Raw genomic sequence first — 26,560 nt, forward strand, 5'->3', positions numbered from 1 at the left:
GTTTGCATGTGGGCTGCATCTTTGGTGTGTTTCTAGGACTGTTTTTGGTGTCAGGAGGGATCTTAAGGTGTGTGTTGAGGCTGAATAGTGATCTGAACCATGTCTTCTGAGAATTCCACAACTTTTGGGGTTTTCGGAAGTCAAACCAAAATGGGTGGGGGGCTGGATATGAGTTTCTCCATGGCTGTAATTCCCTTTGATGGACTAAATTACCTTGAATGGTCCAGGGGAATTAAATTCTATATTACTGCTAGGGGGAAGATAGGGTATATTAATGGTAAAGTTAAGGAACCAAAGGCTGAAAGTACTGAACATGACAGGTGGAACCAAGAGAATAGTATGGTGATGTCGTGGCTCTTAGTTTCCATGTTAGCACAAGGAAAAATTTATGTGGGCTGAAACAACTTGTGAAATATGGGAAGGTTTACAAGTCACTTGTCTCCCAATAGCGAGTGTTCGCTTTTCTTTTGGGGCTGAACCCGATGTATGAGTTTATCTGGGTACAAATCTTGGGTAGTAAAGACTTACCTTCAATCTAGGAAGTCTATGCCTTAGTTCAGTCCGAAGAGAGTAGAAGAAGTGTGATGAATTGTGCAGAGGGGGAGCCAGTTGCATTGGCAGTCTAAGGAGGTACAAGTACAAATGGTGGGGGCTCTTTTAAGAAGGGTGATTTGCAGAAGAGGGTGGATATAAGTACATCATTACTTTAATTGATAACTACTCTAGATATACTTGGATTTATCCTATGCGATCTAGAGATGAAGTGCCAAAGATTGTGAAAGATTTTCAATGCTTGATTTTTATTCAATTCCAAATTGGGATTCATATTTTCCAATCGGATAACACAAAGGAGCATTTTCACAGTGATCTCACGGAGTTCTTTGCTTCTTGTGGTTCTCTTCATCGGAGCTCTTGTGCTAAGACACCTCAACAAAACGGTGTTGCCGAGAGAAAAAATCATCATCTTCTTGAAGTTGTTCGTGGATTATTACTCCATATGCATGTTCCGAAATGCTTCTGGATGGATGTTGTTATATGTGTTGCATATATCATCAATCTATGCCGTCTTGATTGCTAGAGTATAAGGCCCCACATCAACTGTTGTTTCCTAAGGCACCTTTGTCCTCCATTCCAATGTGTGTCTTTGGATGTTGTTGCTTTGTTCATGACTTGTCCCCTAGTCGTGGTAAGCTTGAACCTCGTGCTATCCCTTGTGTTTTTCTCGGTTATCTTTTGTCTCAAAAGGGCTATTGATGTTATGATCTTGCTTCACGTAAGTACTATGTCTCCATGGATGTGTCATTCTTTAAAACTCAACCTTTTTTTCTGGTTTCTCCTCAGGGGGAGAGTAGGGTTTAGGACAAACCCAAGCCTAAGTTTTATTACCTCCTCTCCAGAGGTAGATCCTCATAATCCAAGTACACTTGTTCCCATTGATATGCCTGATCCCCTTGATATTGATCCTCCTGTTATTGATGATCTTGATGTTCTTATTGCTAAAAGAAAATGGTGTTAGATCTTGTACTACTATTCATCCTATCTTTCACTTTGTGTCTTATGATCATATCTCACCTTTATATCGTGCGTACATTTCCTCCATTGACAACATTTCTATTCCTAAGAATGTGGTAGAAGCTTTATCCAAACCTAAATGGATAGATGCAATGAAGGAAGAAACGAATGTCTTGCACAAAATGACACTTGGGAGTTGGTGGATCTTCCTAAAGGAAAAGAACCAGTGGGGTGCAAGTGAGTGTTCATTAGCATAAGACTGATGGTACAATATAAAGGTACAAAGCCAGATTGATGGCAAAGGGGTTTACTCAGGTGTATGGAGTAGACTATGCAGAGACCTTTGCCCCAGTAGCCATGATGAATTCTATTAGAATTCTTCTCTCATTGCAGCTAATCTTGACTGGGAACTTCATCAATTGGATATTAAAAATGCATTCTTGAATGGTGACCTAGAGAAATGTTGCACATGACTCAACCTCCAGGTTTTTGTGCCAAAGGTAGTGAGTAAAAGGTGTACAGGTTAAAAAAATCATTATATGGGTTGAAATAGTCACCTCGGGCCTGGTTTAGTAAGTTTCACTTAGCTGTATAACAAATGGGTTTCAAACAATGTCAGTCAGATCATACTCTGTTTGTAAAGAAACGCGAAGGAAAAATTGTGGCTCTAATTGTTTATGTTGATGACATAGTGGTCACGGGAGATTGGAAGATTGAAATTCTTAGCCACTCAGTTCAAAGTAAAAGATCTAGGCCTCTTATGCTATTTCCTTGGGATTGAAGTTGCCCGCTCTCAAAGAGCATATTTATTTCTCAAAGGAAATATGTTCTAGATCTATTAGAGGACATAGGCAAGTTAAGAGCGAAGCCAATTGATTCACCCATTGAACATAATCATCAACTGGGTGACAATCAGGGGGATGTTCTGAAAGTTGTGAAGTTCTGAAGACTTGTAGGGAGACTCTTAAATTTGTCTATGACCAGACCTGGTATTGCCTATGTAGTGGGTGTCCTTAGTCAGTTCATGCATAATCCTAAGACTTGCCACTTTGAAGTTGTAGAAAGGATCCTTAGATACCTCAAGTAGTTCCCAGGGCTGGTTTGTTATTCAAAAAACAGGGGCATTTGAAAATTGAAGTGTATACAAATGCTGATTGGGCAGGGGCAGTCGATGACAGAAAGTCTACCGATGGGTATTGTACCTTTGTGGGAGGAAACTTAGTCACTTGGAGAAGTAAGAAACAAAGTGTGGTGGCTAGGTCTAGTGTTGAAGTAGAATACAAAGCTATGTCTCATGGAGTTGCTGAAATCATGTGGATAAAGAACCTATTAGGCGAAATGGGTTTTGTAGTTAATAGCCCTATGTCACTCTATTGTGACAATAAAGTTGCTATCAACATTGCAATCAACTCAGTCCTCCACGATAGGACAAAACATATTGAAGTGGACAAACTTGTCAGTTCAGAAGAACAATTTGCAGACATTTTCACCAAGGGCCTTCACCACATACAACACAATGAGCTGTGTGACAAGTTGGGCATGATTGACATCTATGTCCCAACTTGAGGGGGAGTGTTGGAATAGTTTAGTTTATTATTCTGTTTACTATGTTAAAATAGTTCAGTTTTATATTCAATTTTATATTGTTTATACACTGTAAGTACCACAAGGGCATAAGGGTCTTTTCCCTTATTTTAAGTGACGCCCTATAAATAATAAAATATTCTAGCGCTGCCATAACAGATACTCTCTCCAAAAACTCTCTCTCTCCTCTCTTCATCTTCCAATTTCTTCTATTCTTTTTCTGTTAATGGAGCTTTTCAAATGTAATGCTCCAACTTGTGTAAGGTCTTCATATATTTATTAATGTGTGAAGGTCTTCACTGCTGGTATGACGTTGGATATGAAGTTTACACAAAATTGAAATATCCAAAATGATATGGCACCATTATACATGTATCTGGGTAGAATATATTAAACCAACGTTTCCTCTTCCCTGCAGGTTGAACAAGCACATGCTGGGCTAGAAGCCCTTTCCCTGTCCCAGAAGACAATAACCCAGCTACGCAACAATTTTATTTCTATTGAAAAGTGAGTTCTGAATTGTTTGTTTAGATTTTACAAAGAACTTGTGAGCAAATTGCCTTTATTATCTTTCACAAAGGATCTTTCATGCAGCATTGACATTATCATCTTCTAGCTATTTATTTTTGTGTGTTTATTTCTATTGTGTTCATCAGGCTGTGCCAAGAATGCCAAACACTAATTGAAAACCATGATCAGATAAAGCTCCTTAGCAATGCAAGGAACAACTTAAACACAACACTAAAGGTTTGCCTATTGTCCAATCTTGCTGCTTAGGTTTGATTTCTTATGCTTGATGGACAGTGATACATAGTTTCCAGAAAGAAACATGTATTAACAAAATTAATTATTAGTATGATTTTGTTTTTTCCTCTTCTCATCGGTAAAATGAAAAATAGTATACCTACATAGTTTCCAGAAAGAAACATGTATTAACAAAATTAATTATTAGTATGATTTTGTTTTTTCCTCTTCTGATCGGTAAAATGAAAAATAGTATACCTACTCTTTTGGCTTTAACAGATTGGTTATAAATATGAGTCTTGATGTTGTAAAAACTTGTATAATTGCCAATGTTTCACCAGCTGTTCATTGTCTTGAGGAGACTTTGAGCACGCTGGACTATGAACACAGGGCAAAGCACATAGAAAACAAGCCTGAGGTTAACCAAAAAATGATGAAGTCAACTCTTATCAAGGATCTTTATGGTGAAATTGATAGATTTAAAGCAGTGGATTGGGAGATGGAGGCAGGTAAGTTTGTGAAGCATGATTCTTGGAAAAGGATTGTGAAGATTGAAGCAAAGCAGTTCCTTCTCGAGAGCATCACGGTGAAAAGGAAACCGGTACTCAAGATTAGGGAGATGAAAAGGGCAATGGTGCTTCTGGTTGGGGGAAGAGGTTATTGGATGGTTCAAGGCCTTCGAAAAGAAAGCTACTCAGGTGAGTTGGAAGCAGGAGTGCAAGGGGGTACTAGAAGAAGGTGAAAGAAAGTATGTTGCAGAGAGAATACAGAATGAAAAGGGAAGATTCCTGGTGCTTGTGGATTTTTTTTTGGAGCTGGGGAAAAACAAATAGTATGTATCCCATAAGGAAAGTCAGCTGCTGGCTGGAAAGAAGTTTCAGGCCTGCTGGAGGACTTCACGGTCAGCAAAGGGAAGTGCAAGAGACCTGGAAAGGCACAGAGGTAAAACAGGAGAAAGGTAAAGAGACAATTGATTTGGAGCAGAGGCATGGTGAGGAAGTGGAAGCCTTGATGGCAGCAGGACCGGCTGCAAGTGATGGTAAAATATTCACTTGTGTCTCAAAGAAAGATTGGAAGAAGAAATTAATACTGACTGTTAATGCACCACCTAGAGATTGGAGAGTTGTAGCTGAGGTCTTCAAGGAGCTGAATCTGAACAATACCATTATTTTAACACCCTTTGAATACTGTAAGGCTCTGCTGGAATTGGAAGGGAAGGAGGTTGGGTTAGATGCTGTGTGCTTAAAGTTGAACTGAGGTACAGTGGCTGTGTCCAGGTGGTCTCCTAAGTCCAATTCCAAAAACTTATAGTGTGAAAGACAGAGTTCTGGTGCATTTGCTAGTAGGATTTTTTACAACATTCCGGGAAGAGATAAAGAGGCTTAACTCTCCCAAAAAGAAAAGATAAGAAAATTACAATAAAGCCCAAAACATCTTTTCCCTTCCCACCCCTTGCTTTGCCAATGCATCTGCAAAAGCATTTGCAGTCTTCTTCACCCGCTGAAACTGAACCTCCAGCCCCCTAGTTAGCCATTTAGCGTCTCTTCTCTCATTTGTATATTTCCATAGTCCACTGTCCTTCTGTAACCAGCTCTTTTATCCTTCTTAAACCTTCCATTAAGGCACGTTGAGATGTTTTTTGTGAGAGATTTGCGGTTGGAAGCTGTTTATCTGAGCCTGAAGATATCCCCAGAATGGTGAAAATATGTGGTCACATGGAGTGTTTCTCTGTTTGGTTGGTGACTGCCATTGAAGCTTCTTTGTGGTGTGAAGGAAGGTGGAAGATGAGAAGGTTGAAGAAGATGGGTTACCTGCAACTCAGGGAGTGGCTAATTCAAACTGGTTTGAGAATTTCACAAATATGGGAAGTCCAGGACAAGAGATAGTAAAAGCAAAGAGAACAGAAGTCGAGCTAGAAAAGGAATCACCAATTGAAGGAAAGATGTGTGGCAGATCTTATGTACAGGTGCTGACAGGAGGTAGCCTTGGGCAGATAATTGATAGACAGGTTACATTAGATAGGCGAGCTAAAAGTCTTACAAAGGGATGTGGACTGACTCCAAGCTCCTTTGTTCCACCAAGTCAGCAAGAACAAACAAGGGAGAATGACAGTTCAGCCCAGGGTCAGAATTTTTAGGCCCAACTGTCGGCCCAGGTCAGAATTTTTAGGCCCAAAGTACAGTTGGGGTGGGTGCCAGCTTGGAATTGATGCCAATTCACGGGCGGGCGTTGGTGTGGAGAGTGGGGGTTTTTGACATTTTGAATGTTTATAGCTCTGCAGTGGAAACCAGAAATCTGCATTCGGCCTGTCTGTACTCCAAAAAAACAATGGGTAGTGACATCCGGGTCATGGGTCATGTAGGCACCAGCAAAGAAGGTGCTCTTTTAAGTGCCTGGTTCAATTATGGTAGGACAAATAATGTTGATGAGGAAGGCCTTTTGTCTAATACTGGGCCAGGCTTTAGCGAAGAAAGGTTGAACCTAGTTGGGCTTTCAAACAATTTGAGACTGATTAAATGTGGGCTGGAAAATGAAGTGGGCCCACTGACCCAAAAGATCCTGGATCAAATACAAATAGGATTATTAGAGAGGAAATCAATGGGCCGAGCCCATTTTTAAGTTTAAAAGATAGGCTATGTGACTTTAAAAGTGGTCACGTGGGAAGCCTTAAGCGGTCGATGATAGATGGTTTGCGGGGTCTATCATCATCCCCAACTCGACCTTTGGCTCAGTCCAGGGACCAAGGGCAGGAATGCTCCATTTAGTAGATGCCTAAAGTAGCGAACAGGGGGCTCTCATTGGATCTTTGCAACCCAAGATGCAAGAAAAAGTACACTTCTAGGCATGCTGAAGATGAGGAAGGTGATTTTTCGACCAGTGAGGAGTACGAATCGGATGACACTGAAACTTCAAGTTTGGGCAGTGATTGTCTTGGAAGATCAGTAGAACTTCAAGAGAACGAACGCTTTGAAACGGAGAAACTTTTTTTGGAAGACGAGGAGGATTTCGGCCCTAAGAAAACTGTTCTTGCGATCTCTGAAGCCCCAACAGAGGTTGTAAGGGATGAAGATCACCTGGCTGGTAGTTTGCCTCGATCACTGCCTCTTGGGATCAATTTCTTTCTTGGATGCACAACAAGTTCTGGGCATCCAACAGTTTGTATACAGTCTTCCTTCTACGCAAGGCAAAGGAACTGCAACTTTGGATTCTTCTCTCTACCCGAATGTTTAAGTTCCGCCCCAAGCATCCCTTCCAACTCCACGTCCGATGAAAAGTGGTTCGTTTAGGTCATTTGCTGATCCAGGTGCTCAGTAACCAAGCTTCCTTGTTGTGTCCATATTTCCAGGTACGTTTGTCAATAACATCAAGGCTACTGATGTCTTTTTGTGCCTATAACAGAGACACTCTAGTCCCAACCACTAGCTGTAGGTGTGCAAGAGGAGAGTAATAGGGATGAGGAAGTCAGAATAGAAGAAGGGGGTGGGGAGGAAACTTGTGGGTACTAGGGAGAAAAAAATTGCGAACTAGTGTGTGAATTCTTTGAGGACCTACTTATAAAATTGAAGAAACAGGAGAAGCTTTAGAAAAGCCATTTGATAAACCGAAAAATGGTCTGGCGAAAAGGGATTTAACTAGGAGGGGAACAGGGAACCTTTGGTAGAATTAGTAGGGGAGTTGGGTCTTGGGGTGAAAGAGTTAAAGGATGTTAAATTCTATTCCAAAAAGAAGGGAGAGAAGGAGACTCAAAAGAAGAAAAAGTTGACTAAGGTAGAAAGGTTGAAATCCAATGTAGCAGAGGATCTAGACTTCAGTGCTAGAGGGGAAGAAGGAAAGGTCAAAATTAGAGGGAAAGAGGGTAAGGGGTGGTTCGATACAAGTTGACATGAAGATAATCAGCTGGAATGAATGTTAGGGAGTTGGGCAATGCTAGGAAGAGGTGAGTAGTGAAGTATCTGCTTAGAAAGGAGAATCCCAATATAGTGTTGCTACAGGAAACAAAAGTTGTGGATATGGATAGAAGATGGGTGAGAAGTGTGTGGGTCTCTAGAGATATAGGATGGTCCTTTATATCGTCATGGGGCACTTCTGGGGGCCTGGTAACAGTATGGAGGATTGAGATGGTGGAGCCCTTGGAAGAACTAATAGGTCGTTTCTCCCCTTCCCTAAAATTCAAGAAAGAGGTGAAATGTGGGAAGAACTTTTTGATATTAGGGGTCTGTGGAATGAGCCTTGGTGTTTAGGGGGAGACTTTGATGTGGTCAGATTCACTAATGAGATGAATAATCCCAATCAGTTAGTCTCCACTAGTATGAGGAAGTTTAATGATTTCATAGTGGAGCGTGAACTAAAGGAATTTCCCACCCAACATAGTTTATCCACCTGGTCCAATTTACAAATCCCCCCTAGTTGCTCAAAGCTGGACAGATTTATTTTCACTCTGGATTGGGAAGAACATTGGAATGGATTGGTGTCAAGAGCTTTACCGTGAGTTACTTCTGACCATTGTCCGATTAGCATTGAAACCAAAGAATTTTTGAGTGACACAAAACCTTTCAGGTTTAAGAATATGTGGCTTACACACCCTAACTTTATCCATAAGGTAGAGGAATGGTGGGGAGCTGAAGTGCAAGGAGTGTGGTGGAAAGGTGCAAAATTTCATAGAAAGCTACAAAGGCTTAAATGTGAACTCTAAGAGTGGAGCAGAGACCATTTTGGAAGAATAGAGGAGAGGAAATTTTTGGTAACTTCTCAAATTGAGCACTTGGATGCTAAGTAGAGTCAAGGTTCATTAAATGAGGAAGATAACACTCTGAGATGGTCATTAAAAAAAGAATTGGAAGAAATTTTGTCGAGGGAAGAAATCAGTTGTAGGCAGAAATCGAGGCACCTTTGGATTAAAGAGGGAGATGGGAATACTAAATTTTATCATACACTTGCTAACAAAAGAAGAAGAAAAAATTTTGTGGAGAGTTAGAAGCAAATGGAGAAACTTTGGTTGATCAAGAAGAGATTGCTATTTTGTGGCTCATTTCAAATCAACGTTTAAAAGGCAAGGATGTGGGTGCCACTTTGGAAGGACTGGATTGGCCAAGATTGAGCTCGGATTTGGCAAGTCTGTTGGAAAGGGATTTTGACTTGAAGGAGATAAGGGGGCTGTATTTTCAACGGATAGATCTAAAGCTTCGGGACTGGATGGTTTCACTATGGCTTTTCATCAAAATTGTTGAGAGATAATTAAAGCAGACCTTTGGGCAGTCTTTGAGGAGAGACTTTATTAGTTTGAGAATAAATTATACTTTCCTAGCCTTGATCCCAAAGAAGGGAAGTGCCAATCAACCAAGAGATTTCAGACCAATTAGCCTAGTAACAAGCATCTACAAAATCTTGGTTAAAGTGTTGTCTTTAAGATTAAAGCAAGCCCCTCTTGGTTTGATAAGCCACTCCTAAAGCGTTCATTCAAGGTAGACAGATCACGGACCAAGTTTTGATAGCTAATGAATGCGTAGAATGTTTTAAAAAGGGAAAAGAAAGGTTTTGTGTGTAAATTGGACTTGGAGAAAGCTTATGATAAGGTTGATTGGTCCTTCCTCTTGGACATTTTGAAAAAATTTGGGTTTGGGGAGAGATGGTGTGGATGGATTGAAGGATGTTGAAGACTTGTCATTATTCAGTACTAGTTAACGGAGTGGTCAGAGACTTTCCCAGCAACCAGAGGTTTGAGGCAAGGGGATCCCTTTCTCCTTTCCTATTTACCTTGGTAACTGAGGTGTTTAGTAGTCTTATTGTAAGAACTGAACTGGTGGCTTGGGACTATTTAAAGGTTGGAGGCTTGGGAGAGGGAGCACAGTTGTTACACATTTGCAGTTTCCTAATGATACAAGTATCTTTTGTGAGGGTGCTGATCCTCAAAAGGCAAGTAATTTGAAGTAGGTGATCGAACTGTTTGAATTTGTATCTAAGTTGAAGATCAACTTTGAAAAGAGTTCCATAGTGGGACTGAACTTGGGAGAGGAGGAGATGGCTGGAGTTGCAAAAGCTTTAGGTTGTCCTACCGCTAGGTGGCCTTTGAAATATCTAGGTATGCTCTTAGGAGCCAACCCAAGGGAAGGAAGCTTTTGGAGTCCAATTCCTGAAAGATGTGCCTAGAAATTGTCAACTTGGAATGGGAATTATGTGTCTTTATGGGGTCGTATCACTCTGATTGAATCTACTTTAGCTAATCTTCCAGTTTTCTTCCTCTCAATATTCAAAATGCTACAAAGGGAGGTATTGAAAGTAGAGAAGATCAGGAGGGACTTCTTGTGGGAGCTTGGTGAAGGAAGGAAAGATCACTTGGTGAGATGGGATCTAGTTTGTAGAAGTAATGAGCAAGGGGGTTTAGGGTCAGGCAATATAGGAAAGAAGAATGAAGCTTTATTGGGTAAATGGCTTTGGAGATGGCCATTAGAGAGAGAGAGAGAGAGAGAGGCTTTGTCATAATCTGTGGGAAGTATTCACGGTTATGCAGAAAATGGTTGGGATGCTGGAGTGTCTCGGTGGGTTACTCTAATCTCTCCGTGGAAGGCTATTCATGGTATCCTTCCTCAATTCCTCAGCTTTAGCAGGTATGATGTGTGTACTGGTGATGGGATTCTCTTTTGGGAAGACACGTGGATTGTTAATTCCACCCTTAAGGACCTTTATCTATCTTTGTATTCCCTCTCCCTTTTTAAATGTAAACCCATTCAAAAATTTGTTTCTTTCTCCCAGTCCTCTGGATTCAGTTGGAATTTGGGTTTTAGAAGAGATCTAAGAGATTCTAAACTTGATCAAGCTGCTTTGTTAATCAAAACCCTAGACATTGTTTGTTTGGACTTTTCTAAACCTGATGCTAGAATCTGGATTCCCAACTCTCTGGGTCTTTTTTCTTGTGCCTCTTTATTCTCTCAGTTGTGCTCAGTCCCTAACCCTCAACCTTTCTTTTGGAAGGAAGACTTGTCTAAACCCACTCCCCCTAAAGTTGTTGCCCTTTGTTGGGAAGCCTCTCTTGGGAAATTAAACACTTTGGATACCCTGTAAAAGAAAAGACCTAACCTCTGCATCTCCCCAAGCTGGCGTTTCCTTTGCAAAGCAAATGGAGAGAGCTGTTACCATCTTCTAATTTCTTGCCCTTTTGTTGTGAATCTTTGGGAAAAAAGTTTTGGTCTTTTTGGGGGGTAGGTGGGTGATGCCTCTGCAAATTAGGGGCTTTTCGACCCTAAAACTTTTAGGTGGCCTATGAGAAGAGGTAGAATTTTATGGAGATGTGTTAGGGCTGCTTTAGTGTGGACAGTTTGGGAGGAAAGAAATGACAGAATTTTTAAGAATAAAGAAAGGGATGTAGATACTGTTTGGGAATGTCTGCTAATAAGGGCTATTAGTTGGGCCAAAACTTTGGATTTATTCTCACTTTTCTCCTTTGATGACATACGAAGAAACTGGGAATCTGATTCTTCCTCGGTTAGGGACAAACCTGTTGTAGACTGGAAGCCCCCAGAAGAAGGCTTCATAAAGCTCAACTTTGATGGCAGCTGCTTTGGCAATCCTGGACCTTCTGGTATTGGGGGTGTATTTAGGAATGAAGAGGGACAGATTGTTGCCTTATTCTTGGGCCCAATTGGAGTGGGGGATGCAGTTAGTGCAGAGGTGCAAGCTGCTTTACAGGGAGCACAAATTGCTAAAGAGATGAGCTTTAGGAGGTTGATCATTGAAGGTGACTCTAAAGTGGTAACTGGGTGGCTGAAAGAACCAGAGACAGTATCCTGGTCTTTTAGGGGAGAAATTAAAAGATTCAAGTGGCTTACCTCTAATCTCACAGTTAGGCTATGTTTGGTTTGAAGGAAAAGGTAGGGAAAGGAAGGGAAAGACGAGAAAACCAATACAGGGTTGTAAAGGTTTCCCTACCTTTCCCTTCCTTTCCCTACATTTTCCTTCAAACCAAACATAGCCTTAGAGTTCAGTGGGAGAGGAGGTTGGAAAATGAGCTGGCTGACCTACTAGCTAAGCAAGGGGCGAACAGGGATCAATTATTCTGCGCTCAATTGTAGTTTTACTTTGTTTTTAAGGCAGCAACTCACGCCTCCTGGGAGAACTCAGTTTTGTATGTATTTGTCAGTTTACTTTTATTATTATTAATAAAATACTTTATTATTCATAAAAAAATATGAATCTTGATATTGCACACATGGAGATCTCTGTTACCTGCTTTTCTGGGTCACCTTTTATCTAATTAGCTTCTTCGTTTTACATAGGATGTAGAGGGGATGATGTCCATTTCTGTTGAGGCAGCTGAGGCACGGGCTTCCTTGAGTGATGATAAAGAACTCATTAGCACTTATGAGGTATGCCTATGACGTTTTTTGGTTGCTTCCAGACTAATCTTATGATGGCATGGGTTTCCCAAACCAAAAGGTGGAAAACCATAAATTAGGTTACTGCAGGTGCAAATGCACACACTCTTGTGTATGTGGTAGTCGGACGGATACTTGCAATAGGGGTTATCTTTGCCTACTTTTTAAGATTTTAACCCTACTCATGAATCATGGCCTGCCTTTCCCAGATTTATTGTATAACTTTGAGCATTTTTTGTTGGAATAGTTTGTGTTTTCCTAGGTCTGGAGTGCATATCTATGCTAATAGATATTTAACTCTGTATTTACCTTTGTTGTTCTTTTTTTTCCTGCCTATGTTGAGTTAGAGATTAACAGCTCTAGATGGAAAAAGGAGGTTTGCATTAGCAGCAGCAGCGTCTCACAAGGAAGAGGTTGGTAGGCTAAGGTTAGCATCTCTCATGTGCCTTTTGTATATTGGGCCCTTGGCATTTCTTAGTTCTTTTTCTCATTTTTTTTTTTTATTTTTATGTTTGACAATAGTGATGCTTTTGGAGCAGAGCTACCAAGGAAATTGAAAATTATGGTGCTTTTTGTGCATTGAGTGTGAAGGTTGAGAGTTGAAGGAAATTGAGAGAAGACTTAACTGGAATTGATTGTCTTTTTTTTGCAGCAAAATAAGGTCCTTTTTTGATGTTGGATGATGACTTTTGATGAATTTCTTCTAGGTCTTTTATGGCTGTTGGTGTCTGAATTGAGAAAACTTGCAAGAGAAGACAAGAGAGAGTGAAACAGGAATCACTTTAGGGTAGGGGCAATCATTTCTAGCCCAGCCTGCAAGCTTGTCTCCTGTCCTGGAATATACTTGTATATATATATATTCATATGTGTGTGTTATTTCATATTATTGATATATTATATATAAATATTATAAAATGATACATGTAATATATTATATGCCATACAATATAAATTAATTGATATATACATATATATGTATATATATTAAATATAATGCATTTAATGACTTAGGCACAAAGCCTGTCTTGGGCCTGGCCCAGGTTCACCCCTACTTTAGGGCTGTGGAATCACTCAGAAGAAGTCACACAAGCAGAAAATGATCTCCAGATTCATTAGCCATATATTTGGAACTTTACAAACATACACATTAAACCATTTAGGGTCAGCCAAACTCCGTGAACGAAAAGAAGAGAACTCAAAATTACAAACTGCCACTCACTTTCCAACTCAAAGAAAATTATCTCCTTAACTACTTAAGAAATGACTCTGAAATTTTGGTAACCCAGGCCCTTCAGGAATCGGAGGGGTATTAAGGGATGAAAATGGAGTAATCTTGGGTTTGTTCTCCAGACCACATGGAGCAGGGGATTCAACAACAGCTGAGTTGAAGGCAGTGTGATATTTGGGATTGGAAAAGCTAGAGTTGGGGGTAAGGAGACTGATAGTTGAAGGAGACTCTAAAGTTGCCCTAAGCTGGCTGAAATGAATGGAGCAGACTAGACCCCAAGATCAGCCAATGGTTTAGCAGATCAGTTAGCAAAGCAAGGGGTAAACAGGGAACAGTGCTTTTGGGATAATTTGTAATGTGAAGGTTAAAGATTTCTAATAACTGATGTCCTTTGATTTAGTTTGTGTGGGCCTGTGGGGTAGCCAAGGCTACGTAAAAGCTAATCCTCTCTGTTTTATGAATAAATTTTCTTTTACTCACAAAAAAAATTGGGCACAATTAACCTATGACTAGATAGTTCAAACTAATAATTTGGGCGCCACATACGATAGTCAAAATGATCCAAGTATCCCTATTGAGAGGATCACCAATGAATTTTCATTGGGGATAATGAATTTTCATTCTGCCTTCATGAATTTTGTCTCCTAATGCTGGAAATGGAGCAAGTATCAGGTTTTGGGAGGATTATTGGTTAGAGATTGGAAAGTTATGTGATATATGTCCAAGACTGTATAGGTTAAGTATGAGAAAGATCCCAGTTTTGCAATGCTATGAAGTAATTCAAGGTTCGGTTGTGTGGTTTCCAAAATTCAGAGGCTTCTCTCCTTGACTGTGAGATTGAAGAATGTGTTAATTTGTTAGCTAAGGTGCAGGCAGCAGAGTTGCTGGAAAGGGCTGATTTAAGGTGGTAGGAGAGTAACAAAGGCATGCTTACTGTAAAGTCATTCTACAAGGCATTAGCAAGGAATCAGATTGAAAGTGATGATGTTAAAGGTAGTTGGGGCAATCCTATTCCTCCTAGGATGGAAGTATTTGCTGTTAGTGGCTATGGACAGCATTCTTACCCAAGATCATAACAAAGAGTAGAGGTAGTCAATTGACAGGGAGGGATGGGGTGTTTGAAGGTGAAAATGAAATTAGTGTCTTGGAATGTAAGGGAATTGAGAGAAGAATGGAGAAGAGTTCTAGTGATGCTTTGCTGAGATACATAAACCAGATTTAGTTTGCTTCAAGACTTGACAGTGGAAATTATGACTTTAGCATGAAGATTGAGTCTGGGATTTTAGTAATGGGAGGGGGTGGAGGTGAACACGGAGGGCCTATAGGGTGGTTGGTGGTTATGATGATAAAGCTTGGAATAAGAAAGGTTTGGTGCAGCCATTGATAAACCTGTGTTAGTTTGGGTGCAATAGTGCTAGAATTCAAACCTTCCCAAAGCTCCTTACAGCCTTCAACCACATACAAGAGTTTCTTCTCCCCCCTCTTTGTTTGTTAGTTCTGTTTCGGCTCCTTTATCTTTCTCTCAAAGCAACCACTTTTCCTCTTGTTTTCCAGGTTCGAATGGTGAGCAATCCCAACCACAACAGAATGATAGTCTTCGCCCAGATTCTGTGGCAAGGAAGGCAAATGAACAAGTTCAGAACAGTAACAAAAGGGAAGCTTGTTTGGAAGGTGGTGGTACAGAGGAGATGGCTAAACTTCTCAGTCTCAAAAGAAGAGAGAAAGAAGCAGAAAATGAGAACACATTGAAGGAAGAAAGTAAGATGAGAAGGAAAGATCAGGAAGTGAAAGAAGGGGGTCTAAGAGGGAATTGAGATGTCTACAGTGGGGGTTGACAGATAAAAGATTAGCAGGTAATAATAGGGTGGCTAAGGGAAAGACAACAAGAGAGGCCTAATGAAGATTCTAAGTTGGAACGTCAAGGGATTGGGAAGGCGGCTGAATAGGTGTCTAGTGAAAGACTTTAAGAAGACAAAACCTGGATATCATTATTTTACAAGAATCTAAAAAAGAGGTAGTAGATAGAAAACTGATTAAAACAATTTGGGGAATCAGAGGAAAAAATGGGTGGCAGTACCTGCAACAGGTTTGTCAGGAGGAATTATTCTTGCTCGGAATGAAGAAGTCTCAGGTATAGAAGTAGACAAAGGGGTTTTTCTATCTCTATCTTGTTCATTAATAAGAAAGGTGGCTTTAATTGGATAATGACTGGAGTATATGGGCCAAATTCCTCTTCAGAAAGAGGAAGATTTTGGGAAGAATTGGATTCAGTACATGAATCCAATGATATTCCATGGTGCATAGGTGGTGACTTCAATGTCATAAGGTTCAGCAATGAACACTCCAATGGCAGAACTTCAACAAGAAGTATGAGGAAGTTTTCAAGCGTTGTAAATAAACACAACTTGTATGATCTCCCCCTTAATAACGGGAGATTCACTTGGTCAAACTGCAAGAAAATGCGATAAGTTGCAGACTTGACAGATTTCTAGTCTCTTCAGAATCGTAGAGAAATTCCCTAAACCTGATTCAAGAACTTTGCCCTCACTGCACCTCAGATCATTGGCCAATTGCCTTAAGAACAGATCTGAGTTTTAATTGCAAGGCCCCCTTTAGATTGGAAAAGATGTGGACCACTCATAAGGACACCTTCTTGGTGGGAGGAATGTAAAGTGGAAGGCTGGACAGGTTTCAGACTGCTACAGAAATTGAAGTTCTTAAAAAGCAAGTTAAAAGCTTGGGAGAAGAGAGGAGTTTAAGGCCTTTGAAGAAGAGAAGGGTAAAATTCTTGCGGAACTAGAAGAGCTGGACCTCAGAGATCAAAACAGCAACCTAGATAAAACAGATAGAAGGAGAAGACCTGACCTGAGAACTCTTTGGGAAAAGCTTATTATTAGGGAAGAAATTTACTGGAGACAAAGATCACGGGCGAAGTGGCTAAAAGAAGGAGAAAATAACTCCAGATTCTTTCACTCTTATACTTAAGGAAGGCGCAGGGACTTCAACTCCTTGGCCATTGCGGACAAAGGATTGAACTCCAACTTCATTTGTCTCATTCCAAAGAAAGGGGGACTCTTGGAGGTAAGGGATTTCAGACTGATTAGCCCAGTAGGGAGTTTTTACAAGATTTTAGCCAAAGTTCTAACAAGAAGACTAAAAGAAGTTCTAGGAGACCTAATCTCCTCAAATCAGTTTGCTTTTTTGAAAGGAAGGCAAATATTGGATAGCATTCTTATAGCAAATGGTTGTGTAGAAGACAGAAAACTAAATGAAAACCCAGGGGTCATAGTTAAACTAGACCTTGAAAAAGCCTATGACAAGGTGGATTGGGAGTGTATTCACCAAATTTTAAAGGTTATAGGCTTCGGTGGGAAGTGGGCTAAGTGGATTAAAGGCTGCATCGAATCAACTTGGTTCTCAATGTTGATAAATGGAGAACCAAAAGGCTACTTCAAGGCAAGTCAAGGTTTGAGACAAGGTTGACCCTGATCCCCCATTCTTTTCACATTGGTGATGGATATCTTCAGCCAGCTTTTCAACAAAGCTAAATGTCTTAACTTGGTAAAAGGTTTTGAAGTGGGAAGAAATGCTCTCCATGTCTCACATCTACAGTTCTCATATGACATTATCTTATTTTTGGAAGCATCTCTAGACAACATAACCAATGCTAAGAGGGTGATTAATTGTTTTGAGTGGGTAACTGATTTGAGGGTCAACTTCTCCAAAAGTAGTGTTGTGGCAGTAAATTCTGTAGAAGCAGGTCTGCTGGAATCTTTCAAAGTCATTCTGGGATGCAAAGTGGAATCCTTGCCAATCCTCTACTTGGGGATGCCTCTAGGAGGGAACACGAAAAATTTCAGCTTTTGGGGGCTGGTGATGGAGAAATGTGAGACGAAACTAGCAACTTGGAAGAGCTGCTATTTATCAAAAGGGGGCAGACTCGCTCTCTTAAAGTCCTCTCTTGCAAATCTGCCAATCTATTATTTGTTGGTCTTCCAAATCCCAAGGAAAGTCAGATCTAAGATTGAGAAACTTAAAGAAACTTCCTTTGGGAAGGCGGTGGGAAAAAAAGAAGTCACTTAGTAAGTTGGGATCAAGTATGCAAACCTAAGGATGAAGGTGGATTGGGTATTGGCCATCTCAAGGAGAAGAATACTTCCCTTTTGGGGAAGTGGCTTTGGAGATTTCCCAAAGAATCAAACTCTTTATGGGCAGTTATCATCTCTAGCAAGTAAAAGACAAGCTCAAATGGTTGGGATAGAAATCTCCATTTAAATTCTGGAATGACCTTTGGTGGGGCCACTCTACCTCCCAAGACTCTTTAATCTAACCCAAGATCAAGATGCAACCATTTCTGTTTGCGTTCCTGCTTCTTCCTCCGAGAACACCCTGAACCTGAGCCTTAGAAGACCTCTAAGAAACCCAGAGATAACTGAAGTAGCAGGCCTACTCCAAGCTCTAAAGGAGGTTTACATCTCACCTAGTTCCCAAGACTCTAGGATTTTGTCCCCTCACCCTATTGGTTAATTCTCTACCAAGTCCTTCTACAAGGTTCTGACTGCAGGTGATCAGACCTCCCCCTTCCTGTTCAAGAAGGTTTGGAGTAGTCATATCCCCACAAGAGTTTGCTTCTTCATGTGGGAAGCCAGCTTGCAAAGGATCAACACTTGTGACCTTCTCCAAAAGAAGAGCTTGGGAAGACTGTTCATTTCTCCCCATGCTTGAACTTTATGCATGAGTGCAGGGGAATCAACTAATCACTTACTCTACTGCAATGAGACAAAGAAAATTTGACACCACTTCCTGAAGTTGGCGGGGTATAGTTGGGTTACCCCTGAAAGTATCCAGGATTTCATCCAACAATGGCAAAGCAGAGGTTTTAGCAAAAGAGGAAAAATCTATTGGCAAACAATCACTTGAAAGAAGAAGAAGAAGAACTGTTTACTGTATTATAGGTTTGAAGAGAGGAAGAAGAAGAAGAAGAAGAAGAAGAAGAGAGAGAGAGAGAGAGAGAGAGAGAGAGAGAGAGAGAGAGAGAGAAGGGGTTCAGTAGTGAATGATCTGCTGCCCCATACACTCCTTTGTTTATAGCTTTTAGGATTCTTATAAGAATTGGAAATAAACAAAAATTAGAAACAGTAAGGCCAGCCTGCCCAACTTTACAGAATTTAGAAACTTCTAATTATAGAAATTAGAAGTTAATAAAAAGAAATTAGAAACTACTAATATAAGAAATTAGAAACAACTAGGTGTGGTTATGAAACCACACACTAGAGCCTGAGTGTGGGTATGGAACCCCACACTCGTGGTTAACCAACTATTTCTTCACTCCCCCACAAGTTGGGAGTAGATATTTGTCATGCCCAACTTGCGTAGATCTGTCTCCAATTTGCCTTTTGTGAGGTCTTTGGTGAAGAGATCAACTAACTACATGTCTGAGGCAATGTAAGGAAGGCATACTTCTTGAGATGCGACTCGCTCTCAGATAAAATGTCTATCAATCTCGATATGCTTAGTCTTGTCATGCTGTATTGGGTTGTGGGCAATATTAATTGCAGCTTGATTATCACAATACAACATTAGAGGCTTCTCATAATCAACCTCCAACTCATTAAGCAAGGATCTCAACCATAACACTTCTGCAACACCATTGGCCATGAATCTGTATTCCGCTTCTGCACTGGAGCGAGCAATAATATTTTGTTTCTTGCTTCTCCAGGAAACAAGATTTCCCCCCACAAATGCGCAATATCCAGAGGTGGACCTCTTATCATCAACACATCCAACCCAATTCGCATCTGTATACACTTCTATTTTCATATGACCATTATTCTTGAAGAGTATACCTCTCCCTGGACATCTCTTTAAGTAGGCAAGGATCCTTTCTACTGCAAGGAGATGGGTGGTCCTAGGAGAATGCATGTATTGACTGACAACACTGATGGCATAAGAAATATCCGGTCGGGTTAGACAGAGAAAAAGAAGTTTCCCAACCAGCCTTTGGTACATAGCCCTGTCTTCAAGGAGTTTTCCACTTTCTACACTTATCTTATGGTTAGGTAGGCTCAATGGGAGTATCAGTTGGTTTCACTCCTAACTTGTCAGTTTCTTCTAGTAAGTCCAAAACATACTTCCTTTGGTAGATGAAAATGCCATGCTTAGATCGAGCTACCTTAATTCCTAGAAATAGTGTAACTTTCCTAGGTCTTTCACTTCAAATTCCTTGTGAAGGTGCTGTTTAAGGGTTTCAATTTCACTAGTGTCACTTCCTGTTATCACAATGTCATCTACATAGACTGCAAGTAGAGAGTATCTGACTGAGCTTGTATGTATCCGAATTCGTCCAAAGCCAGTCTAAACCTATCAAACCAAGCTCTCGAGGATTATTTCAGCTCGTACAAGGCCTTCTTCAAAAGGCAAACTTTCTTTCCTGCTTTTGTACTATAAAAACCAGGGGGTAACTCCATGTATACTTCCTCTTGCAAGTCTCCGTTGAGGAAGGCATTCTTAACATCCAACTGAAATAGTGGCCATGAGAAGTTTGTAGCAATGGATAGAACTTTGATAGTGTTCGTTTTTGCAACAGGTGCAAAGGTTTCTATATAGTCTATGCCATAAGTTTGTATGAATCCCTATGCAAGCAATTTGGTCTTATACCTCTTTACAGTACCATCAACATTATATTTCACAGTAAACACCCATCTACATCCAACAGGTTTCTTCCCTTCAGGCTGGTTAACTAGTTCCCATGTGTTGTTCTTGACAAGAGCATCCATCTCTACTTGCATTGCTTCCTTCCATTCAGGTATCAGAAGAGTTTCTTGCACTTTTCTGGGTATAGGAATAGCAGAAATAGATGCCAAGTAAGATCTGTAGGATTCTAAGAGACAATTATAGGAAAGGAACTTGGAGTTGCAATGGGTAGTGGATGAGGTGCAACAACGCTTCCCTTTACGAATGGCAATTGGAAGATCAAGGTCATCTGTTGGTGAAGACTGAACCTCTGTAACAGTGGGAGCAGTAGTAGTGTCTGGATCTAGAGCTGTAGAAGATGTTGGGACTGGTTTGGTTTGCTGTTAAGTACGAGAATCAACCTGCCTCCACCACTTTCTGTGATACACCCTGCATTTTTGACAACCTTCTTCGCAACTCCCCCCCTCAGTAACCGGGACAGGTAAAGGAACTCTTGGAGCTGGAACTGAAATCCCTTCCTCACTATTCTCCCCCGGAGGAGAAGCCTTATGATAGTAGGGCATATCCTCAAAGAAGGTGACATCCATGGACGCAAAACGCTTCCTTGAAACTGGCTCATAACAGCAATATTCCTTTTGATTTTGTGCATACCCAAGGAAAATACACTTAGTGGCTTTGGGATCAAAACTTGGAGCAATGAGGTCCAAGATTTGAACAAAACAAGTACACCCAAAAGCTTTGAGGGGAATAGTGAATAGGTCCTTATCTGGATATAGAAGATTGAACGGGGTTTACATGTTTAGGACCCGTGAAGGAACCCTGTTAATGAGGTATATGGCTGTACGGATTGCATCTCCCTAGAAGCGTATGGGAACATTCGTGTTGAGAATAGTGCTTTTGACTACCTCTAAAATATGTCTGTTGTTTCTCTTAGCAACCCCGTTTTGCTGAGGTGTGTGAGGATAGGTGCTCTAATGAATGATCCCATGATCAAGGAGATAGGATGCCAAGGGTTTTGCAAAGTATTCCTTGGCATTATTAGATCTAAGAATCTTGGTCTTGGTTTCAAATTGAGTTAGGATCATCTGATGGAAAGCTTGGGTCAGAGAGGGGACCTCATCTCGAGAGTGCATAAGATAGACCCATGAAAAACGGGTATGGTCATCAACAAATAATAAGAAATGATATCAACAGAAGTGCACAATTTCTCTTTTTCCAATCGATTCCCCCCTTGCTGTTCCCGTGTGTTAGTAAGAAGAAGGGAGGGAGGACAACTGTAAACTTTGATGGGAGCATGTCAGGCAACCCAGGAGTAGCTGGTATAGGAGGCATAGTAAGAGATGAAAGGGGTGTTATTGTGTGAACTTTTAGTGGTCCAATAGGCGTTGCTGACAGCTCTCATGGGAATCCGAATAGTTAGAAACCTGGGCATTCAAAACTTAACCATAGCAGGAGATTCAGCAAATACTATCAAATGGTTAAGAGAAAAAGAAGATGTCATTTTTTGACAGAAGCTAGAGAATCTCTGGATGCCGAGTGTTAATCTGATTTGGATTTTGAGGGAACTAAACTCTATTGTGGATGGTTTAGCTAAGTTAAGGGCACACTTGAATGTAATGTATAGTGACAACTTGATTCCAGTGTAATCCACAGGGCTTTCCCTTTCTATGTTGTACATCTCCTCATGTACTCTTTATTTTTATCTAATAAAATTCTGTTACCTTTTCTCAAAACAAGAAAGGAGATTCTAGGGGATAGCTTTTGGGGTTACAAATATTAACTTGTTGATCTGTTTTCTTTTGTTTTTTTGATCAGCACGATATATAGCCATTTGAAAACATTTGGGGGACCAACTGGGTTTGAACCGGGTAACTTGTTGATCTGTTCTGAATTGGTGTTTCCTTTTTGTTGTTGTGTTCGTAGGTGTTGTCTTAACACCTACCCAATTTGCATTTCATTTATCCTTTTAATGAAATTTTTGTATTTACTTATAAAAAAATCAGCTGGCAGGAAGATGTTATCTTTGCCTGTGCTTCACCTTTGTTTTGGTTGTTCTTATGTGAAGATCATTTGGGTGGTATTTTTTTCTGTACTCAAGATGGAGATGTGGAACCCAAGCTCTCCAAGAGAAATCTTTGCTTGCTGATCAGCCTTAAATAGAAGTAGAAAAGCATAGATGATTTGGAGTTGTGTGTCATTTGGAATATGTTGGGAGTTGTGGAAGGGAAGAAATAGAAGCAATTTTGAAGACATTGTCTTGCTTCAACTACTGGTAAAAAAGGATCTTGGAGCGGGTCTTGATTCTTCCAATTTTTGCAGAGGATAGTAAAGAGTCATTTGGTTTTGGGTTTTGGTCTGTGTTTAAAATTGGAATTGGGCGGGGGTGATGATGTAAAGTGTACTGCTGTGTTTTTTCTTTATTGGGTGATCTCTCTATCACCTTTCCTTTATACTCTCTTTCTTTTAATTTAATAAAATTTTCTTTTATTTATACCAAAGAAAACCCAGAACAATCATTCTGCTAAATCAGCAATTGTGGTAAGCCTTTTTTCCCTCCTAGAATGTCCTTACTCCTTAGAGGCTGTATTGCAATCCACTTCACCACTATTTTCCATCCTATATATATATATATGTTAAAGTAATATTATTCCATATTTCTTTACAAGTATGCATGTGAGGCCACATACAAATATTACCCTGTACAACCAGCTTACCAGCAGCTGTACAACAAGGTAACTTGTTACATGAGTTGTCTATACAAAGACTCATAGTAACAATCTGTAAAAAGAGTATGTCCCTAAACTCTTGCAAACTGAAAACCATGAGCATGTTGCCCTGGTAGATCTTGACATGATTTGCTCCATAGAAGAAATGCAGTTGTAAAAGATGTGATCATTCTTTTCAGTTCAGATCACCCAAAATGTCACCGAAGCACATCCAGAGAATCTTTCCTCTTTTATTTGGGCTCTTCAATTTCCAGCACGAGTCCCTGGTGGTTAGTGGAAGGACCAAGATCCACCAAACTTAAAATATTGTAGAAGTGAGCCCAAAGAACTGGGCAGAGATCACAGTGAAGGAATATGTGGTTGGCTCTGTGGGCTATTTTAACAGATGTTCTCAGTTAGAGCCTTTAGGTTGGGTCACTTGTCAAAAGAATTAAAGCTTTCAAGTCTGTCTTTATTAGGGAAATTTGCTATTGTCTTCCTCCCTGTACTGTCCCAAGGATGGCTGCTATGTTACATTTCCAATGAGTCTTACCTCCTTTCCTTGTGCATCTGAATGTGATAACATGCTTTTGCCTTTAAAGTTGAAGTGTAAAGAAGCTTTATAATTGGGTGAGTTTAATGCACTTAAGGGTAACACATTTATACATAGGATCCTATATCTATTTTTGATATTTGGCTGAAATCTTCAAATTATCAAACGGAGTATTCAAGATATGTAATTGCTTAATATCGTATAAATGGTTTAGTTTGTTGTGAATTGATTTTTTGTTATTTAGCAGCTGTTTCTGAATCATCAAATAGAATGTTTTACGTCAGCTCTTTGTATGTCTATACTCTTTTCTGTTCTTAGTAAATTGTCAGTGATCTGTTACTGTTACTTAAAACATGTTTTTCATTTGAAATTTACATTGTTTCCTGTGATTTTGTAGTGTTTGTTGACCATGATAGCTGCATTGTTGGGTTTGGCTAACCTGTATTTATGGAATTTACCACTTTGGAACTTTCTCAGAGAATACTTTGAAGATGTAGATCGGACCTGGGAAACATTTGAGAAGACATTATGGGCCCATATTTCCAACTTCTTCAAACTCGCAAAAGAGAGGTATTAATTTTTCGTATTGAGATTTTTTTTTTGTTGGTTTTAGTCTTTTATGCAGTTGAAGTGTATTTCTTCTTATAGGCAAGTACTATGCTAAATTTGGATTATGTTGCCCTTATCTTCATTTTCTCAATAAATCCTATTATTTTATATGATCAAAATGGATTCTTGAAAGGATCCAGTGTTCAGACAATTTTTTAGTGTTGCTTAGTGTTTGGATAATTTATTGGAGCACATGCTGTAATTTATTGTCTAATTTCTGGACCTCTGGTGTACATGAGTATATTAAAGTACAAGTAGAAAAGTACTGAAGAAGTACATGAAGTAGTAATAATGGGTATAAGGAGGTAAGGAGGCTAAATCTGGTCAATGGGGCTTTTCTTGTTAAGTGGTTTTGGTGTTATATTGTTGAGCCGGACAACTGGTGGAAGCAATATTTGGTTCAAGGACAAGTTGCTAGGAGATCAGAACAATAAACATGTCCTACAACTGTTCTATGTAGAAGGGAATAGAAAAAGCCTACAACTTGTTTGCCAAAGGGGTGGCTTTCAAGGTTGGGGAGGGAATAACCCAGGGAATAGAAAAAGCCTACAACTTGGTTGTCGGTTGTCATGGAACCTAGGGAATAACCCAGGATTAATTGTTTTTATTTGAAAAAAATTCCATTGCCTTGGAAACAAGGCACTCCCCTGTTACCTAGCCTTACCTTTGTGCCTTGAAAACTATGTCCTCTTCTAAAACCCAAGTCTAGAGAATATAGCAGAATATGAAGTAACCCAATAAAGTACAATTTTGTTTTTGTTGAAGGAGAGAGAGAGTAGATGTTACGGTATTTGACTTTTAAAAGTTTTATCTCCCTACTAGTGGTCTTCCTAGAGTCTAGTTTTGTTCCCATCTAAAACATACCTAATGTACCAAAGAAAGGAACTCAATATGCTTGAGATGGGTTTCCAAGAAGAGGCCGAAGAAAACCTAGTGATCAAAACAAAATCAAACTTACTAATCTCCACCCCATCCATGTATGCTTTTGATAACTTTGTGCCATTGTTCATTTAAGTCTAGTGGGAATGTCAATAGCCACTTGACAAGGAAGAATTCCTAAAGTAATTCTCCCCATTCCCAACCCCTTCCCCAAATTGATTTTCATGTTTGATATTCTCTCAAAACCTCTCAGAAGAAGCTGGAGATTTCTTGCACCCTCTTATCCCTACCCTCATAGAAGAGTATTAAATCATTTTCAAACTAGAGATGAGTAACTATCACCTCCTCTCTACCAACCCTCCACCCTTTAAGTAGTTCGAATCTATCTTCCCTGGAGATAAGTTTACTAAGTATATTTTCTAGTAGGGCAAACAAGAATGTGGATAATGAATCCCCTTGTCTAAGCTCTCTTTTGGCCTTGAAGAAGTTGTTCAAAACTCCATTGATTTGTGTAGAATAATGACAATTAACTCAAACACCTCATCATCCTTTTCATATATTCTCTGCATTACTTTCTCATTTCTTTTAATAAATTTTTATTTTACTTTGGAAAAATATATTCGCATGTCTATTTCAGTTCTTGTTTATAGATATGTATGTCTATGTTGTTCATGTTTCTTTATCTTAATTCTTATGAGTTTCTTTGCATTATATTGCAAGCATCTGATGCCGGTTTTTGTGATTTCTGCAGCCCACAGACATTGGTTCGAGCAATGAGGTATGATCCATTGCACAACCATTCCTTGTTTGGAGAGTTATTTAGGTTTGAATTTTCTGTTGAAGTGTATTATTTTGTTAATCTATGCAAAATATTTTTAAAATTCATGAGGCAACAGTCATGGCAATGATACCGATTTAGGCTAGAAATAATGAGGAACTTTGCATAATTTTGTTTGGTAAATAATAGAGATACTGAATTAGAAGAAAAGTCAAGAGTGACAGAGTACACAAAAGGATACCAATCTGAAACAAATGAAAAGAAGGGACTTAAATAAAATGTCTTGTGAAGAGAAAGTGAAACAATCCCTACCCAAATAATTGGCAAGATTATCTGCAAACTCCTTAGAGGCACCTCACTATATATTTTATTTTCTGGAGAGGCTTTTTATTTTTTGATCAATAACAGAATCAAATTCATTAATTAGGAAGAAACTTAGTACAATGGATAAAGAAAGAAAGGGGGAGAGATAAACTCTCTTAGCCTTAACCAACAGAAAATTCAATTACAACATAGCCCAAAATAAACTATTCCTTCCCACCTGTTAGGAACCTGCCTAACTCAGGGCTCTTCGTGGGGCCAACCTCCTGAATTCTTGGAAGAAGGGAGAGGAAAAAGAGAGAGAGAGAGAGTTTAATGCTGAAAGAATCAATTTCCTATTCCTTTTCTGCTCTACTACTTATAGTTTTACAATCTTGATTGTCTTTCTGTTACAGTTTCTGTTACAGTTGTTACAAGTGGATGGTTAGTTGTGCTGATGTGGCCTCCTCTTGTAAAACTGATTAACTGCCTTCTGTTGGTCTGTTCCAGCAGTCTTGACAATCCCCCCTTCCTTTAGAGCGACCTTGCCCTCAAGGTCTAATGTAGGAAAATTTGATTGCAGATCTAAGTAGAATTCCCAGGTTG

At 39.8% G+C, this 26,560-nt stretch overlaps 1 protein-coding gene across 2 annotated transcripts in view; it reads left to right on the forward strand.

Annotated features, from left to right (window-relative positions):
* SEC6 overlaps nt 1–26,560 on the forward strand; it is a 98,636-nt gene that overhangs the window by 6,015 nt on the left and 66,061 nt on the right. For both annotated transcript variants that reach the window (XM_010267142.2, XM_010267143.2), the window contains exons 4-9: nt 3,515–3,603; nt 3,753–3,843; nt 12,111–12,200; nt 12,557–12,636; nt 23,866–23,958; nt 25,628–25,654. In XM_010267142.2, coding sequence (XP_010265444.1) covers nt 3,515–3,603; nt 3,753–3,843; nt 12,111–12,200; nt 12,557–12,636; nt 23,866–23,958; nt 25,628–25,654 — 470 coding nt within the window. The remainder of the gene's footprint in view (nt 1–3,514; nt 3,604–3,752; nt 3,844–12,110; nt 12,201–12,556; nt 12,637–23,865; nt 23,959–25,627; nt 25,655–26,560) is intronic.

This window comes from Nelumbo nucifera, chromosome 8 (assembly GCF_055504915.1).
Source record: "Nelumbo nucifera cultivar China Antique chromosome 8, China Antique-T2T, whole genome shotgun sequence".
In the NCBI taxonomy this organism is placed as follows: domain Eukaryota; kingdom Viridiplantae; phylum Streptophyta; class Magnoliopsida; order Proteales; family Nelumbonaceae; genus Nelumbo; species Nelumbo nucifera.